This window comes from Sinohyriopsis cumingii, chromosome 17 (assembly GCF_028554795.1).
Source record: "Sinohyriopsis cumingii isolate HCF-2022 chromosome 17, ASM2855479v2, whole genome shotgun sequence".
Classification (NCBI taxonomy): domain Eukaryota; kingdom Metazoa; phylum Mollusca; class Bivalvia; order Unionida; family Unionidae; genus Sinohyriopsis; species Sinohyriopsis cumingii.
Window position 1 is genome coordinate 108,068,097 of NC_142977.1, and position 18,969 is coordinate 108,087,065.

The 18,969-nt window shown below is 37.7% G+C and overlaps 1 protein-coding gene across 4 annotated transcripts in view; it reads left to right on the plus strand.

The window, feature by feature from the left end:
- The first annotated feature begins 762 nt into the window (after positions 1-762).
- LOC149779639 (apoptosis regulator Bcl-2-like) overlaps positions 763-18,969 on the plus strand; it is an 88,320-nt gene continuing 70,113 nt past the window's right edge. The window contains exons 1-3 of one of the 4 annotated variants that reach the window (XM_089940446.1): positions 763-1,433; positions 2,404-2,520; positions 12,542-12,802. In XM_089940446.1, the coding sequence (XP_089796572.1) occupies positions 1,008-1,433; positions 2,404-2,511 (534 nt within the window). In that variant the 5' untranslated portion in view covers positions 763-1,007 and the 3' untranslated portion in view covers positions 2,512-2,520; positions 12,542-12,802. Of the gene's footprint in view, positions 1,434-2,403; positions 5,193-11,607; positions 12,803-18,969 lie in introns of those variants that run through there. The other 3 variants (XM_089940445.1, XM_089940448.1, XM_089940444.1) reach the window with 3 other exon arrangements.

Genomic DNA, 18,969 nt, shown 5'->3' on the forward strand with positions numbered 1-18,969 from the left:
ATTAAAAATTACGATTTCAAACACCGGAAGACACACATACACGCACGCATACACACACACACACACACACACACACACACACACACACAGAACAATATACGATGAAGCGACAGAGGACTAGCAAATGGAATGTAAGCAAACAAATAACTCAGTTGATATAATGCATATTAAACATGTTTTAAAATTTTCTGTTAACAATGCCGATCAGAACTATACTTTCTTTATGGAAACTTTGATAGCACCGGGCTACTGATATGTGTGGTATATAACTCTTTTTCGAGGGATTATATTGATTGGAACATAACCAATATGGCTGCCTTAATTACATTACATCGGGATGTTTACCACGTGCGGTGTACGTCAGGCCCCATGTGCATGCAAAATGTAAAGCTAGGTTATCGACATTTTTCAGCACATGATAAACTGTACATAGCCGGCAGTATAGTGAATGGAGGAAGAGCCCAGAAAGCACCACCAACCCACGGGAAGCTGCTGGCAAGCTTTCTTGCATATCCACGTTGGCCGAGCCCGAGACTCGAACCCGCGCGGACAGAGGTGAGATGTGTGTGATTTGTAACACGCGGTCGGATTATAACTCACTTTCGTTATTCGTACAGAGAAAAATCATATACATCTGTTAATCTATAACTTCAGATCTGAGGTTGTATTAACTAAATTGTTACAGTGCAGCACACATGCTAAGGTAACCTTTATGTTTGTTTACCAACATTTTTTTTTGTTTGGTTCGCAAAGAATGCATCACTATCTTTCCAGAAGTTTTTGTTTTGAATAAAATGCGATATCCAATTAAGAAAACCTAGGTTTTCCAAAAGGAAAATTTAAATACGTGTGAAACAATTGGAAAGGATATATCGACAATGCGTTGTTTATCTTTACGTCTAAAAATAAACACGCCGAGTGTATATAGCCACTGTGCAACAAGCGAAATGAGAATTTTGAAGTGCACGTCAATACTGCGGGAATAGACCTATTATACCGAGAAGGATATGGAGAACTGTACCTCATTTCAGGATGTTCTTTTGGCATGTATCAATGACAGGTTAGTGGAGAATGGATATACACCATGGACAGGGTATCCCATTAAGACAGGCGTCAAAGACCCGAGGGTCATAGAAACGGCCTCGAGAGTATGCAAGGAATACAGTAACCATGACTCTCAGAGACTGCAAAATATTTTGACAATATGCCATGACTTGCACATTACCGAGAAGAACGTGCACGTTGCATGCTCTTCTATCTGCGAAGGAGGAATGCATTGGAGCAAATTTGTAGCTATCCTAGTTTTTGCCAGCATAATGTCAGTTGAATGCTGTAAAAGAAATGATCCATCGCAGATTAATTACGTTATAGACTGGACTTCTGAATTTGTCTGCACGCATATTTTGGAATGGATGAACAAAAATGGTGATTGGGTAAGTAAACCAAACATGTATGTATGTATGTATGTATCTGTGTGTGTGTGTGTGTGTGTGTGTTTATTCATCCATCCCATCGAATCCAATCGAATCGTAGCTCGAGCATTTATTCTGAAAGTAAAGATCCAGGTTAATGCCTGTCCATGAACAACAGATATGCCTCGTGGTACATATTTAACCCATAATTTTTTTTTCAAATAATACCTTTATTAAAACTGTACATTACCACAACGAAATTCTATTTGGGAAAATCATGTTTTGTTTGAAACTTTGGCAGTGATTACTTAAATCTACTAAGTTGCATAATTTATGTTTACATATTCTAGCCAATCTCCACATTTTTATAAATCATGAACATTTTACATTTGAAAAATCTTCGGTACCGACTAATTCATTTGTGGGTGGGTGTTGAGAAAGAATTCTGGATCGCAAATATCTTGCTGATTGATGGAACCACCTCCTCGCCAAACATATATATTCATTTTATTAGTTGCAAAATAATTATCTCGAGGTGTAAAAGCAAAAATCTGGATCGAAAGAAAACCCTGCCCCCCCCCCCCCCCGAGAAAAAAGAAAGAAATACCACGATACCACGATCCCTAACTATTCAAAGTAGAGTTTCAACCCACCATTTTGTACTTATTGCCTTCTATAACATTTTCAGAGATCGGGACATGTTTTCCCATAATTATTAGAATGTTGGTGAGAGTCAAAGTAATTAATGGGTGGCAGTAACAATAACAACACGTATCACAATTGTTTTAAATCTTAGCCCATCAATACGCTTTGCTCGACAACACAAGTCAAAATAATTGTTCAGATTATTGTTAGATGTTAGATGAGAACGTTCTCATGTAGATACTTTACGTAGAAGAGTGTCTTATTGATTTCTGTTTAGGAAAAGTTAAAGTTAATATATTTATGATGTCTAGTTTTCCGAATACACCAAATGTTATTTAATTTACAGGCCGGATTCGTCTATAAATTTGCAACAAGAGACACGATAAGTTGGAGATCATTTTTCGATGCTGTAAGAAACGTGGCCATTGGAAAGTTGGCACTGAAACAATTCTGACGAAGCATGGTAATCCACAGCTGCCTCAAATTTCCCTTGAAGTTCCAGTACTTTCTGTTTTGATAACTCAGTAGTATTTTGATAATTAATTGTGCTGTTCTTCTTGTATACATCAGGATAAAAGAGGGAGTGATCCGAACAGAGAGAGAGAGAGAGAGAGAGAGAGAGAGAGAGAGAGAGAGAGTTTATATGTGACAGGGGCTTGGTGGGTTGGGTAGCAGCACATCGGCACAATACAAGCTGCATAGTACCAGAAGATGTTATTCCGCCACCACCACCCCATTTATACAAAACAAAGAGAAAAGAAAAAGCTAAAACACTTGAAATCGTCGTATATACATAGACATGCTGCACTATTGTAGAAAGTTCAACCTTCTTTGATGAATATAATCCCAGCGCTCATACAATTACACGGTACCAGCGGTGGATCTAGAAATATCGTTTTTTGGGGGGCGGTGGTGGTGGTTAAATAAGTAGTTGAGAAACTATGTGATGGACCTCCATGGGAGACCCGGAAGCATCTGCATTTTAAGCGTTTGCAGAGAATAAATTGAACCATCTAACTGTAAAGAAAACTTGCTCAAGGAAGCGTTCCGGTTGTTACGCACTTATTTTTATGGGGATTTTAGCGCCGACTGCTCCCCTCTCCCCGCCCCATTTGCTCCGAATACATTTATAACCTCGTACAATAGTTTCATCATTCAGCTAGAAAAATATATATCAATTTATTATTTATTTGTCACATGCAGTCTTTCAATATACAGAAGAGATGTTTTCTCTCCTAAATAATTTAAGAGAACGCATTTACAAAGGATGAGAAGTTTCATGTACCAATGTGTTTATGCAATTCAGTGACAGAACTTTATAACTCATTTTAGCACATGCTTGTAACATTCAATAATATTTTTTTTGTAACCGAGACTTTTCATTATTATGTCATTGGATGCGATATTTTTTTTAATGCAATTGACAAAGTTTTTACTGTTTCTTTATTTGATATTACCATGTATGCCCCCACCCTCACACACGTTGTTTTGCTGAGACTACATTAGTCCAGTCGGGATGCTTTCAAGATAGAACATTTTTCATATGACTAGGATAAGAATGAATTAACATGCTTTTGTTTTTTGTAAACGAAAATCATAAGAAGATCTCATAATTGTTTATATAGACACTCGTACCATATCTTAGTTATTTTTTATTTACTTTTTCAAAGTATACAGTGAGCATTATTATTTCCAAACATGACACTATAGTTCAGGTTATAGTATATTTGTATTTCCACACACAAACACACACACACACACACACATATATATGTATGTATCTACATATATATATATATATATATATATATATATATATATATATATATATATATATATATATATATAATCCATTTGTTATTGTAGAAAAAAAATATATTCGATGTAATTTGTGCTCATATGTTAGAAAAATTGGCAGTAATACAAAAAGTCACCAGGTTTGACGAACCTATAATAAATTAGACGTGATAAAGAGTGAATAAAACCTCCACGTATGATTGTGTCTGTATTCTCGCACCACTGCCCTACTCATCACCGCATCATAACACCCTTAAATGTTTCACTTCTATGACTACAACATACCTCCTTCTGTTGTTGTTGTTCATCTACTTGTAACACTGTTGAGATGTGGTGTCCAAGTGGTTTACTTGCCAGACGGATGCGAGTTAAGATCATACCGTCGGATCAGCTCGTGTCAGAAACCGTGGTGTGTCCCTGGGCAAGGCACTTTACCCCAATTGCCTCGGAACTAAATGAACTATATGCAGGGCCGTAGAGAGCGATCGCGGGCCCTGGGGTAAGAAATACTCTGGCCTCTTCCAGTTTTTGTTCAAACAAAACTTTTCTTTTATAAAATTAAAACTTTTTGTTCGGCCCGAGCCCCCTAACGGGCCCAGACTTGCCCCAACCCCCCGTGTTGGCCCTGCCTATATGTGTTGCTTCGCTGTTAAACACCAAACCAATCTTCTTGCACTACTGTTTCTCTTGTTGGTGGTGGTCAGCTTTTAATGTTGTGAAAGGAACAAAAATCTTTGTACTATTATCAATATAATCATCACTATCATTGTGGTCAGTTGACTTCAGCCACTGCTACTAGTTTCTGCTGTGACTATTCTGTGTCCTTTGCTGTTTGCTTTGCTGCAGTCACGAACAAGAGCACGACAATAATACAGTTAATTTTTTTATATACCTTTTCCCCCTCTTCTTTAGGAACCCTGTATTGCATACAGTCTTTCTGAAATTTGGTGTAAAGTTACATATTGTCTGAGATAATATATACAAATAAAATTATTATACCTTAGTATAATCTTTTATTTATTTATTCAAAAACATCTTAGTTTCTTTCAAATATTATAAACTTTATTTGTGAAGCATTTCACTTCACAAGAAAGGGAAGAAAGCTCAGGTTTTTCCATTGTATTAATTATTACAACATCATTACTTACATTTAGATATGGATACGATTCTGTTTTGTGTTTTGTTTAAGTTCCTTCCCTTGTATCAAGGGTTGCCTCCTCATAGTTGATAGTTTAAGGTGCAGTAGCTGGCTGAAAGTGCATTTTCTTAGCTTAAAATGATGTTAAAGACATAATTGTTAACCATGTAATAATTGTTTCAAATAAATATAAGAATATATGTAGTTTTTGTCATACTTATTGTTGTTAAAATATAAATTGAAATGGTTGTTATGTTTTCACAATATAGTGATCATACGGAGGTATTTCATGAACGAAAGGGTAGCAACTCCTGTGTTACTAAAGAGCTGATTTGTATTCGTCGGAGAGTAGTATGATAACAGAGATTTGGAATTTTGTTACTGTTCCTCAGCCAGGGCTTCTATCTACCCCATTCCATGACGTTGCCCTCACATCACACGCGAGTGCAGGCAAAGTTGCCACTAGGCGCCCCGCCATAAAAAGGCCATGTGGGGTGGAAGACTTTAACTTTGACCGGTAACCAGAGGAACCGCTATTATCATACAACTTGATTACGAAACCATACGAGTGATAATTGTGATTCCAAATTCCGAAGCCATACGAGTATAGCCCATAAGTGAAGGTATCATGAGGTGCCCCAATGCAATCGTTGTTAGGCGCTGACAAACATTTATTCGATTTTCATTGCCTGTAATCAGGGTTGTTAATACCACGGTTTTGTATATATGGAGACGTCGATTGTTTTCCATTTTCGACAACACTATAACGAACTCAGCCATATTAATTGTTTATCATCAATAGCTGTCGATACACCCCCTCATTAAATTAGATTGTTGTACCTATGATAATTGCTATGGTTAGAATTCGACCAATACCAAAGCCAACAGTGGTAGCTGAGATGATCCCACAAATAGCATCTACAACGACACACACGCGTTTATATTTCACGAGTAGAGCCGTTCTCTATGCAATTTTATCTCGCAGCTTCAGTTGGTAACATTGAGGGTCCATCATAATTATTTATATTAATAATCTGGTCGCGAAGTATAATTGCTCAACAAACTGGCATTGTGTAGGTGCTATTCGCACACACACAATTTAAACCAGTTACCTTTCTTTAATTGTACAACTGCCTTGCAATCATAGAAAATATGTGCTTGGGGGAATATTACGTTTCCGGTAATTGTTTGTTCCGGGGGCCTAACACCACGTTCACTTAGAAATATATTGATGCGCTATCTATTGTTAGTACCATAATTTTTGAAGCAGATATTCTGCGACAAGTGGAACCAAATTATTGTCAATGTTGGCATCACTGGCGGCCAGCTGCTTCAACACTCCGTCGACGAATTCCGCAACATCATTACCGCGTTCAGAATCCATATCTTATATGTAATAAAAAAAAAATCTTGAACATAAACGCCAAAGACGTATAATACCGCTTCATCTGCAATATTTAATCCACGTGTCTCAATTCTTTTGTCTTTATTCATCTTAGGAGCCTGTTACTGATAAACGTTTTAGTGACTTGTCATTGAGAACTGAATTGAATAACCACTTCATAGATTCTGGTATTTAAATTCAAAAGTATTAGGATCTTTGAGTGATTGTCTTTGTGATACTAATCGAATACCAAGAAAGCCCATATAATAGCAGACATGTGCATAATAAAGAAATAATATCCATATCTATCATCAGCATGTCTAAAGAGACCACTAGGATAAAAATATTAATATCTACATTTGATAGATGATATGCGCAAAGTACTGGTTGTGGTGGTTCATACGCCGTTATACTTTTTGGTAACTTGTTGTTACCAACCACGACCTTGATAGAACTGATTTTCATTTTTACATAGCATTGTTGCAGCATCAGTATCATCTGTGGGCTCAGGAATCTTGTGAATTCGATTCCGTTCATAATAAGGTCTCTACTCATTTTATCGCCAGACGTTTGATATTTCGATACCGTATTTGTGTCGACGTAGTCTTTGATAAACGCAACCGGCATACCAGAGTCCCTGTTTCGGCCAGTTTTTTGCGACGGCGCCTCGAAGCCTCACAACATAATTTTGAATATCCACGTTAGACGTCTTAAGTTTTCCAGTTTGATATTGGGAAATCACAAGCACTCGCGTGTCGACGTGAATAATAACCCATTTGATAAACTCAGTAAAATCCGCTTTGGTGACAAACTTGATCAGATTTACATAAGCACCGCGTCGTGTTGCTACCACTTCACGTCAATAAATATAAATCGGCGTTTCATATAATGTTAAGCGTATTTTTTAAGCGACAATTTAAATCATAAAGCTCGCTTGGTGTTGGTGAACGCTCGAGTGCACGTAGTGCTTTAGTGATAAGATATACGTGTCTGGGGCCGTCCAGCCGAGCTTGCAACGGTAGCGTTGAATAAAACAGCAACTTAAAGTGGTGGCGCAAAATACAAAATATGTCGAGGCGTTACCAAGTATTCGACCCAAAGCAGTTCCAGGTGCTGTTGTTAAATCCAGATAAACAATCACAGTTTCCCACTTGCGGAGGATATTCGGTGCAAGTTCATCCCGCAGAAAGTCTCCTCGAAATATTAAACTGACTTTGCCATAGCGAGTAAATCAAAATTGGTTAATGGCGAGGCATTTATTTTCGCACACTCATTTGGTATAAGGTGAACTTTAACTTCTTGATAGGACTTGTTTTTTTAAAAAAAGTAACAGATTAAATTATTATGTTACGGATGTTTTGTTGTTTCGTCAATGAACTCATTCGGCCACATGTTTCTGCCAACACCAGAGTCTTGTCAGAGAGGATCACATCAGTCCATCTGTAACCACCGGGGCGATGGGCAATGGCGGCGGAAAGGGGCCCATTTTATAACTCAAGCGAATTATTTGCGCCAGGGACCAACACGATCGCAGTCAGATATTAGGCAACTGTAATAAGTTCGCAACGACACTAGTCCAATCTCGATTGCGTGACATTCCTCAGCGATGATTGCTGTTGAGAAATCCAAATGAAATTCTGGTTTCGTTGATGCAGTGTAAATGAAAGAGTTAACACTCTTGATTGTATTTGCAACGACACACTTCGTTACAGCATTGATTTTGCAAAGAATCGCCTCAGCATTCATCATTAGTGTTATGTATATCATGGATATCTTCAGTTTGTTCGCGCATCAACACGCGATACGTTCGTGGGTCCATGACGTCTTTGGTGAGCAACCACTGACAAATCAATGTGGCTTCATTGATGACGTCTGGTACGCTGTTGCCTACGCGGACTGACCCTACGATTGTTTTTAACAAATTCATAAACTCGTGGGGGGTTATACGGTCCACCAAGTCATTTCTACGTCCTTTGGTTTTTTCTATTCTTCCTTTTGTCCTCTTAGAATTCTTGTATATTGTGACACAGACTTTTGTGAACGTTCTGCTAACTTCTTAACTTATTTTTTATAATCTTCACAGTACTCGCCACAAGCTTCATTAAAGTCAATAATTTCCCTGACTCCCCACTTGGTCCATATGACTTCTTGGAATATCTCCATCTGCGCTGGCAGGTGTTCAGTAGCTCGTGGTGTTCTAACAACCGGACCTATCGTAGTCACAATATGTTTTCGCAACTTTCTTTAAATCTTCCAAGGTTTCTCGCGTGGATTTTATCAGCGGTACAATCATTTGTTAGAAGCCCTCTGTGAGATCTTTCCGTGCAGTCTTTCAGGACTGTAATATATCTTTGCTACATTTACGACTGACTATATCATTACGGATTAGTTCCTATTATTCGCGGGAAGCTTTGTGGCGTCGCGCTCCATGCCTTGCTTTGGTGTCACTCTCAGGTTGTGAAGTAATATTTATTATGGTTGCTTAAATTGTCATGTCCAGATCTGCGTTAAAGTTTCCCTAGGAAGTTCTGGTCAATAGTGAGGAAACTATCCAGGTTCCGATGACCCGTACAACCATATTCCCAATCTCACCTCACGAGTTGTTCAGTGAATGTTTGCAAGGCCATGAGCATCAACACCAAGAAATATAATGAACATGCTGAAGTTCTCTCGGATCACTTTGGTCACGTGTGCGTATTGTTCTTGTATAGAGCACATCTATGTTTTTACGATTGAAGATTCCACGAGATTCCACTGGCTTGTGATTTTTAAAGCATCTTCACTGTCACAGTAAGCGGCATAATCAAGTACACACGTAGAAGAATCTTCAGTTTAACCAAGGAGGTTTCTGTATGCTGTAACGTTAATATATTGCCCGGACGCATCTTTGCAAGAAGTTTCACCTCGCCTTTACCTGGCTCGTATTTGGTCGGAATAATGTTCCGATAATATTTTAAATCCCTTAAATCACCACGACGTTTATGTAACTCAAACTCAGTGACTTGCAGTCGTGGTGCTTTTGCGGCAGCTTCATTGGCGATAGAGATGAAATACAGCGGTGACGCTCCTATTCGTCGCCAACCACCATCGGTGTACCTGATTCGTGTAGGAATCTTGATATAATACTGCGATGCTATTTCGCGAAGTTACTTACAGTCATACGCTGCTTAACTGTGGAGAGTCCTAAGATTACATGCATCTCGGCTTTTCTTATTGCGCTTGTATCCCACACTGTCGCGAATTTCGCTTGAATTAGTTTTCAGTCGGCATGCTAGTATATATCGGAGAATCATTATCTTATTGCTTATTGTCAATAATATTTTATAATATCTTTACTTTACCAGAATCAGTAGCTGCAATCACTTCAATCCTGGCAATCATTTCATCGACTTATGTATCGTTGACGTCGTCGTTTGTTTCTAAGACAAGAGGTTCTGTATTTGTTGCGCTGGCGAGTCCTTGCTTACGTGCACGATACTATTCGTTAACAGATCAGCATGTTGGACGCGACTTTACCCCGATACCACATTTAAGGCATGGTCGAGCATTGAAATCAGCACGTAACGCGAGCAAGTGGGATTTACAGAATTCATAATGGCATGTTCTGTTGCATAGTTGATATTTTCCAAGGTATACACCTTTGAACTGGTTGCATTCTAATACCATTGATCATTTTATATATCCGGAATCTTTATTTAATTAGGTAATTGTCACGTTATAAATAAGGAACAATAGCCAGATTGCATCATGTATATGCTAGACCCTGAGGCTAATTATTCGCTTCATAAATGTTGCGAGTGTCAGCCTTGCGAACAATGAGTGTCAAAGCGATGTGTACACAGCTGGCCGGCCGGCTTATGTTACGATAGTGTAAGCCGACATCAAAAGCACGGGTGGGAAGCCAGTTGTATATAACATGGCCATAGGAACTTGTTACTGGCGCCTTATTTGGCTGCGTGTGATTCACAGGTAAATGGCATGAATTGCCGGTGTTGGGCTCAAAGGAACATTACGTGGGGGTTGTAAATCCACCCTTGACAGACTGCCGGGGAGGGGGCAATGTCTGCTAATTATGTAGACCATGGATAAATCGACATCCACTCGGAATTGAGCAAGGCGTGGCCACCATTGGAATCGCAAGTTGAAATCTAGTGTCTTGAAACTAAACGTCAGTAGTCGCTAAACCATCTTGCGTGAATTACATAAGGAAGTTATAAGCTACTCCGACGTCATTCGAAATTTGCGGGAAACATTGTTATTCTGGGAATTACAAAGGAGCTTCGGACAGGAAGCTTTTAGGGACCGGAGGAGCTGTAGGAGACAGAGAAGGAAATACCCTGGTACAGTTGGTCCCGAGTCTCTGGGAGACAAGAAAAGGAGAGAACGGAAGTGGAGGAAGTGGAAGGGTGAAGGACGTGGTTGTTGGGCTAAAGGCGTCCTGGGTACCAGTCAAGAAATGCTACAGATGAGTAGAAACACAGGACAGGAGGAAAATCTATCATACTAAGTGAGATGATGAAATAGGCCGTCACTTGGTCGAGTGAAAGACGAGTGATAGGGTTTTGAATATTGAATTTCATTTGAGGAAGGACTGTCTGTAATTGAATGGCATTAAATTTGATGTTTATTTGAATTTCACCTTTTGTGTATTCAGTAATTTAACTGTCGGCATCGCTGACTGGGGGCTCGGAGCTTTGCATCTCTATCACTACTTCAATTTCTAACAAAAACGAGCCAGGGTGGGTCTTCTGTAATAATTAAAAATAATACTGGGAACACCCCACCCCAACCTAAGGTACTCTACGAGACCTCTACAGTAACAATACAGTACTACGAAGAGTAAGTTCGTCATTTATGGTAATCTGAAATATTGTACGAAGGTCCTGTAAATAAGCAGGCTTGCAATCTGTATAATGAGTAATAAATAAGTCTACAAACTTGTGTAAAATGTGTTTTAAGTTAATGCCGGCCTAAATGAGCTAAAAGAACTCATAACTGTTTACCCGCATACTTCTGTACACAACGTCAAATTCAATAATTCTAAACGTTTTGTTGTGTTTATATATCTCGGCTATGGTTTTGCTTCTCTGGATATAGAAACTGTTTCATAAATCTCTCGTTGCTTATTGAGTATGGATGCCATATGTATATTAATACTTAAAATATTTCTTTAAATATGGTGATCCTCGCTAACTTCATTTTAATGTCAGTGTCTTCACGTTTCATTTCAGTATCTTCCTCCAAGGATCGCTTACTGGCGACACGGCTAACGTCAGAGACTTGAAGTTTTCTTGCACAGTATCATGCTATGACTTTTCACGCTTATTGTGACAAGCTTGACCGAGTTACGTCGTTCTTCTTCCAATGCAATCCCTATGTCAATGACTTTTTTGGGACATTCCGAATAAGTATTTGAAAAACTGTACATCTGTTGAGTCTCTTTTACAAATCTGTAAGACGCGTACACGTGAAATAGCGTTTTAATAATCTTTGTGGCATTCGAAGCATTCCATTGTTCGTACAATGTGAATCCACCATTAGATACGCTCATTAATCAATCTATGATGTTTTTGTCATTATATAAGGTTTAAAGTCTCTACAAAATATAGCTACAATCGATATAAAACAAAGCTACACTAAGAAAGAATATCAGCAGCATATTTTATATACTGTATAGTAACGATCAATAATCATATTCTTGTAGCAATGTCATCACATATATGGTACAGTCACAATTAATAATAATGACCTGACTGATGCGCCTTAAAAGAAGTTCACTTATGGGAGCAAATTCGTATGTTTCCGGGATTAGGAACCATAATCATCAATCGTATGTTTTTCGTATCAAGAAGTATGATAATAGGGGTTTGTTTGGTTACTGATCTATGTTGTTTTCCTACCACGCGTGACTTTCTTCTTGCCGGGGATCCTCGTGGTAACTTCGCGTTATGGGTTTGCATGCATTCGCGTGTAATGTGAGGATGAAGTCATGGGGGATAGAAGGCTTTGATCTACATCAGTAACAAAAATCCCAAAATACAAGTATGCTCCTTTTTGAGAAAGTCAACCGGTTCCATATGAAGAAATGAAAAACCAAACCAGAAAACAGATGTAAACCTCAGTCGAAATTGTCTTCAACAGTATTTTTTTTTTTGTTTTCATTAGGAAAAATATCCATTCAAAAACGTTCGGATGCACAGGGAAAAACAGACATATAAGCCTTTGGTATCTGGAAAAAGAATGAGCATCTCTAAAGCTCTAACGGTTTTCTCTTTTTAAGGTGAGTAGTTTCTCTGTGCTGGGACGAGTGGTTTCTCGTTTCTTTGTGCTGGGGCGAGGTTGAGAGGTGTCCACAAATAGAGAAGTACTTAAGTTAAATGAAAATCCTGTAAAATATATTATGTTTAGATAAAACGTTTCAAACTATCAGTGTTGTTCGTTCATGGTACATGTCGCAAAATCGCAAGCTTTAGTTAGTAATGTCAATAGTCTTTCTAGATATACAAGGACATGCATCATCAGTCAATTAAGCGATTTGTACAATATTCATCCCCTCTTAATTTTACAGTTTGTTTTATATAGTTTATATTTGTTTAATCCCAATATTTTTGACATGTGAACAAACATTCCAACCTTGTCATGCTACACTTAAGTGTGTGAGCCACTTGAACTGGTATTTACAGCAAGGATAAGCATCTTGTGACTTTGAGCAATACATGAAACTGCATTACTTCTCAGACGCGGAAATTATTATTTGCCAAATTTATTTGATTCGTCACTGTTTGTGTCTTTACGAAGCGTTGCCCCTTTAACTATTTTGACAGGGGAAAAACCCGGCATGTATCATCGCGCAACTAGACTGGCCTTTGTGGTCAGATAGGGTAAAATAGTTTACAAAATGTCCAAAATGGTATTTATTGCAAGAGATTTGTTCATTCCAAATGAATAGTTATCTCAAATGGCTGATATTTTTACGATCAGCCGATACATGCGCTTGAAAGTGGGGTGAACTTACGAAATGGTGGAGGTCGTGTGCGGAAGAGTGAATTTAATCTTTGAAGCTTCGACTCGGAGCACGTTTGGTATATAATAAAACTAAAAATGTTTCTATGTTAATGCCGTATATAATTCATCTTGTGGTACAAAAACGATTTATTTTAACGAGTGGCGAAGTTACTCGTTAAAATACCACATTTGTTTTGTACCACACGACGAAATATATCCGTTATTGATGTAGAAAAATAAAATATCCTCTTTGTGTTGCCGGCACATGATCAGAGAGTTAAGTGGAGGTAGGGTGCAATTAGCTGAGAAAAATTAATTCACACGAGAAGAAGCAAGGATAGTATCACATGAAATGTACAAGACGGAAGTGAATAATTTATCTCAGGGTGTTGTTTCCTCTTGACAAGTACAGCAATGAACATACGTCATATAATACGTCACATCCAAGTGTATTTTCCTGTGACTAAACATCTACTTAGTAATTTGATGGATTTTCCCTAAATTTTATAAGTGTACATTAAGTCGAAATATGTCAATCCTAATAATTACTAATTGCAATGTTGATCATTTCTACGTTGTGGAGAGCAGAGCCTTCAATTTATTCCCCCACAAAATTATCAAATGAAGTAAACAGCACTACAATTAAGCCTAATTAGACACACTTACAGCCAACTTGACCTTCTAAAGTAAGCATTTATTAGCAAAATTCACTACATGACCATTTTATTTCATAGAACACGTTAATCATTTGGTTATTTGGCAAGGACTAAATCAAAGAAGATGCGTGAAATTATTCGTTTTAAAGGTTGTTTGAAGAAAAGCATTTTGGTTGGTACGCAAATCAGTGGCTTGGGAAATTGGTTCTGTTGTCTCCAAAGAAGGATCATTGTTCTTATGATTCCTGAATTCGTGCTTGAAAATTTTGCTACCACGAAATCTGCAAAAACTTGTTAGCCGTAAAAAAGATAGTGAATTTGATGTAATGTATACGTTCATTAGTTTTGGAATTCATTGCCATTATCATAATACACACGTAGATGCATATCTTTGTTGTATGGTTTTAATTATCTGAAATAAAGTTATGTTGTAGCAATATGACTACGAATGTGCTCAAGTTTGACTATCATCATGACTGCTTTTGTAAATAACAGTCGATATCTTTATCCGTCTAAACAGTCTTAAGTCCTTTTAATATCCTTCTTAATATGACAGTCTTTGATTTTCATCCGTTTAAAACAAACAATTTGATTGTACCCGAGGCTTTGGCTAACTGAAATTCTATCGACTGAAAGAAAATCATCTTAAATTAATCCGGTATGCAAGATGTATTAAATACTTCATGTATACATATTCATGAAAACTTTGTCAAGAATAAATATAAAGCATTGATGTGGTTCTTGAACATGTATTTTTGATGGTGATACAATAAAGTAGATAGTTTTAAAATTCTTGTTTGCAACGTCAACGATTTTTACGGTGATATCTGTTGAATTTCTACCGGTTAAAAGGGTTCTTTTTCCCCCCAAAAATTATAAGGATGAACAGTTTCTCACAACACTGCTAAGAAACCAAACATTTTCAAAGACATTAATTTCGTATTATTACCAGCTTATAATAAACATGGATCTATTAAATGTGTCTGCTAAATTGTCACAAGGGTCAAGCATATAGTGAAATGCAATGCAGAGTTAATGGACCATAAACGAGGTACTCTTTAAACTGTTTGCAAGGCCATCCACGTCAATCACATGGTAAAATACAACGCAGAGTTAATGGATCATAAGCGAGCACTAAGTAAACAGACTTGCAATAATTGCTTTAGTTCTCTGAGTTCATCAAATTTCGACTTATCGACATTTAGATTCTCAATAACGAACAGTCATTTTCACATAGTGTTAATTTTTTAAAGGTATTTAGGAACGACAGAAACATAACAAGGGAAAAATGAATTTCTCAATATTTCGAATAAGTGAAACATATCGTTTATATTTTTATAAGTATTTAAAATTTATAGGTTTCTCAAACTGACAAATTGGGGCCCCGAGTGGCCGAGTGGTCTAAAGCGCTCACCGTTCCGGATCACTGCCATCTCACCTCTGCCTCCGTGGGTTCGAGTCCAGGCTCGGCTAGCGTGGGTACGTGGGAAAGCCTGCCAGTAGCTTCTCTTGGGTCGGTGGTTCTTACCTGGGTTTTCCAGGGTTCTTCCTCCACCAGTTATACTGGCCGTCATGTATAGCCTATCTTGTGCTGAAAAATGGTGTTAAACCCTAGAACAACAACAACAACAACAACAACAAACTGACAAATTTGCCAAATGAGTTTCATAAAGCACAAATGAGAAATGTTGTAGCGTTAAAAATGTATAATAAACCTTAAGGTATGTGTTATTTGTATATTCACATATCCATTTACAACTTTGTTAGAATTTAGTGACTATTTGTTGATTATGATGAGTTATTATTGGGAAGTAATTAGTCAGTTTCTGGAAGCAGACATCATAATGTACAGTATTTACTAAACTTTATGATAGCATGGATTCCTAAACTGGATACTTCCTAATTTCTTCACACGTGGAATTCTGTGGATATTCTAATGTATACGTGTGTAACGTCGCCATCTTAGTTAGAGGGGTGGTTAATTGGGTTTGGCTGGCGTTATTCAAAGGATTACCTCCCTCGATATTATAGCCCTGCGGGAGTGAAAGAAGAATGGAATTTCAACAGAGAACTGAGCGAGAATACTAGGAAGAAATAAACAATACGAGCCCCCTTTTGACAAGAAAAGAACAAATATAATCAGAACAAATTAAAACGGCAATACCACTTCAGGTAAGATTATCTAAGTAGAATTTAACTGGTGTGTCCAATTTGGATTTATTACATCATCATAACGAGAGGCGAAAAGAGCGCAATGTCCACGATCGATTGAATCACCTTCATTCACTTTGACCGTATATCAACGTCTTCTAGTTCATCCTTCCTAAACGCTATGTTCTGCCCCTTCCTGGACTTCCTGGTCCTTTTATTCTGACCTCGTCCTTCTTTCTTTCTTTTCTCCGTACTCCTGTCTTCGGACTGTCTCGTCTTCCTCTCAGAAGCTGTTTCTTAAAGGACAAATTTACCCCATAATTCCGTATACCCACTATTTAGAGGTACATACAAGTCACTTAAAGTTATTCAGAGCCTGTTGCTATCCACACACCGCGTAAATTCTGACTTAGTACGGTAGGACATTGATCTCGCTTTCCAGCGGCAGGTCTTAAATTACCACGTGAACGTCTACCGAATTTTACCGTATCATTTTACATATGCCACAACATGTTTGATTACTATTGCATGAAATTCAAAAGAAATATAATTCATGGCATTGCTTAACTACAAGATTATCCAAGCATTACAAAATCAGATATAATTAGGTAATTATCGTTAACTCACGATGATCTGTAGCGTCCTAACAACAAACGAAGTTATTTCATATAACCATATGAAATCTTACACATGTGAACATTTGGATCGCATGCAATCAATTCTATCAATGAACTAATAACTGTATAATTTAAGGTAAATTGCATAACAATTCTAGCAACAACACTTTCCATGAAATTGAATAAAATAAATTGCATAACAACTCTAGCATCAACACATTTGCATAAAACAAACAATCAAATAATAGAATATTTCGTGAAACTAAAGTTGCGTACCTTATCGCTATTTCTTCTTTCAGGACTTGTGCGTCTTAGCACTAACCATGCCTTTCTTTTTACACGACGACCACCTGGTCCCTTTCTTGTGTCACGAGGAAAGCACTAACCACTTTTATGCTTTCACCGTAGTCGAATAAGCTTTCTCTTCTAGGAAATTTTCAGACTAAAGAATTTCGACTAGGGTCGTCACTTTAAAGTCAGATTGCTCTAAAGTGTACGCCCTAACTATTCTACCCAATCGTAAGCGGTGGTCCCTAATCTTTCCCAAAGAAATAATTCCCATCGTCAGATTTAGACAGCTCAGAATCTGTGTACGACAGTGCGTGACAATTTCCTTTTGAAAATATGATAAGTGGACATAGATTCCTACCAAGCGGTTAGGGTTAGTAGCTCAAATGTTTACTTTCTAAGGACCGTGTTAAGATACCCCGGTCAATTTCACTGGGTCGGAATTCTGTTCCTTTGAAGTTTACACTGAAATGGGGGGGTGGGGGGTGGGGGGAGATGAACGAAGAAAGGTCCAAGTGACCCTTCACCAAGACTTTCTGGCTTAAATGCGTTAAGACTTTAATTGCTCAATGCATTCAACTTTAAAATTTTCTGTAATTCAAAATTCGACACTTCACAGCGTGTCTAGTAATTTGAGATAGGAAAAAATCCTTGTACTGAATGTTTGGGTCATGTTTTGTAGTGCATGGCATAAAGTACCAATCTTCGACTTGGAGAAGCTTAGTGATGAGTCATACAAATGTGATGCAAGAAAGCCCGTGTCATTGTGAAATTAGAAGCAGCAGAGAGGGTGAACAGACCATAGAATTCCGACAAAATAAATAAAACAAACAAATAAAACATCTCGTAGAAAGGTCCAGATTTTACAAATGAACTTTCCTTGAGATGTTTATTTTTGCAATGACCGATTGTACTAATAAAACCTCAGTTCGAAATAGCATCTGAAAAAATAAAGTACTCTACGTGTTTATTTATTTCTTGTTTATTTTTTTGACGACCAACGTTGGTAGGTACCCTCTCTGCTGCTCCCCCTGTTACCCAAATATTTTATCAATACCCACACGATATCTTGTTCTTGGATCATGTAAATTTATTGTTATAAATCCATGTGGGGTAGCTTGCGCTCGTGAGAAGAAATTTTTGAATTTAATTATATCCATGTCACCACCACACCAGGTTTGATGAATATTTCGCAACGTGTGTGTGTCTACGCCATTAAACACAACTAAAATGTTGCAGTTGTCTCTGATCACTTTTGGTATTTGTGTATATCGTTGAGTAACATAGATCACGTCTGTATTTTTATGTCTCCCTCGGGAAAATATTCTGGCTGGATTTGATTGTTTATCTAGCATCACATCGTCGTACACAACTAAATTATTAATAAATCCGTTTATGGAATCTACGGATGGTGCTTCATCAATATCGGTTATAAACTCTATAACATCAGTATCTTCATCCAGTAATCGCGCGTTTTCATTGAAATCTTTAAGTATATCATAACATCGTTGATCATCAACGGATGGTGCTACTAAATACAACTTATCCCATTTCAACCATCTCATTATCAGATTAAGTAATAATTGCGTCTTACCCGATCCAGATGGTCCTATGATAATCATTCTGATGGAGTTCGGTAGCGCAGGATGATGCTTAACTGGCTCTCGCTGCCGAGTTGCTGAGAAATCAATTATATCCATATATATTATAACATGAATTTATATTGTTTACGCTGTAAAGTTAAAACTCCAACTATTGATTTAGTTACGGTTATAACAAAAAACAAAAAAATAGCGTATGGTGGAAAATGTTCTGTGTGCGGTAGGAAGAAATTTTCATTTTTACCTAATAAGCACGGTGGTGATATTGCTAATTT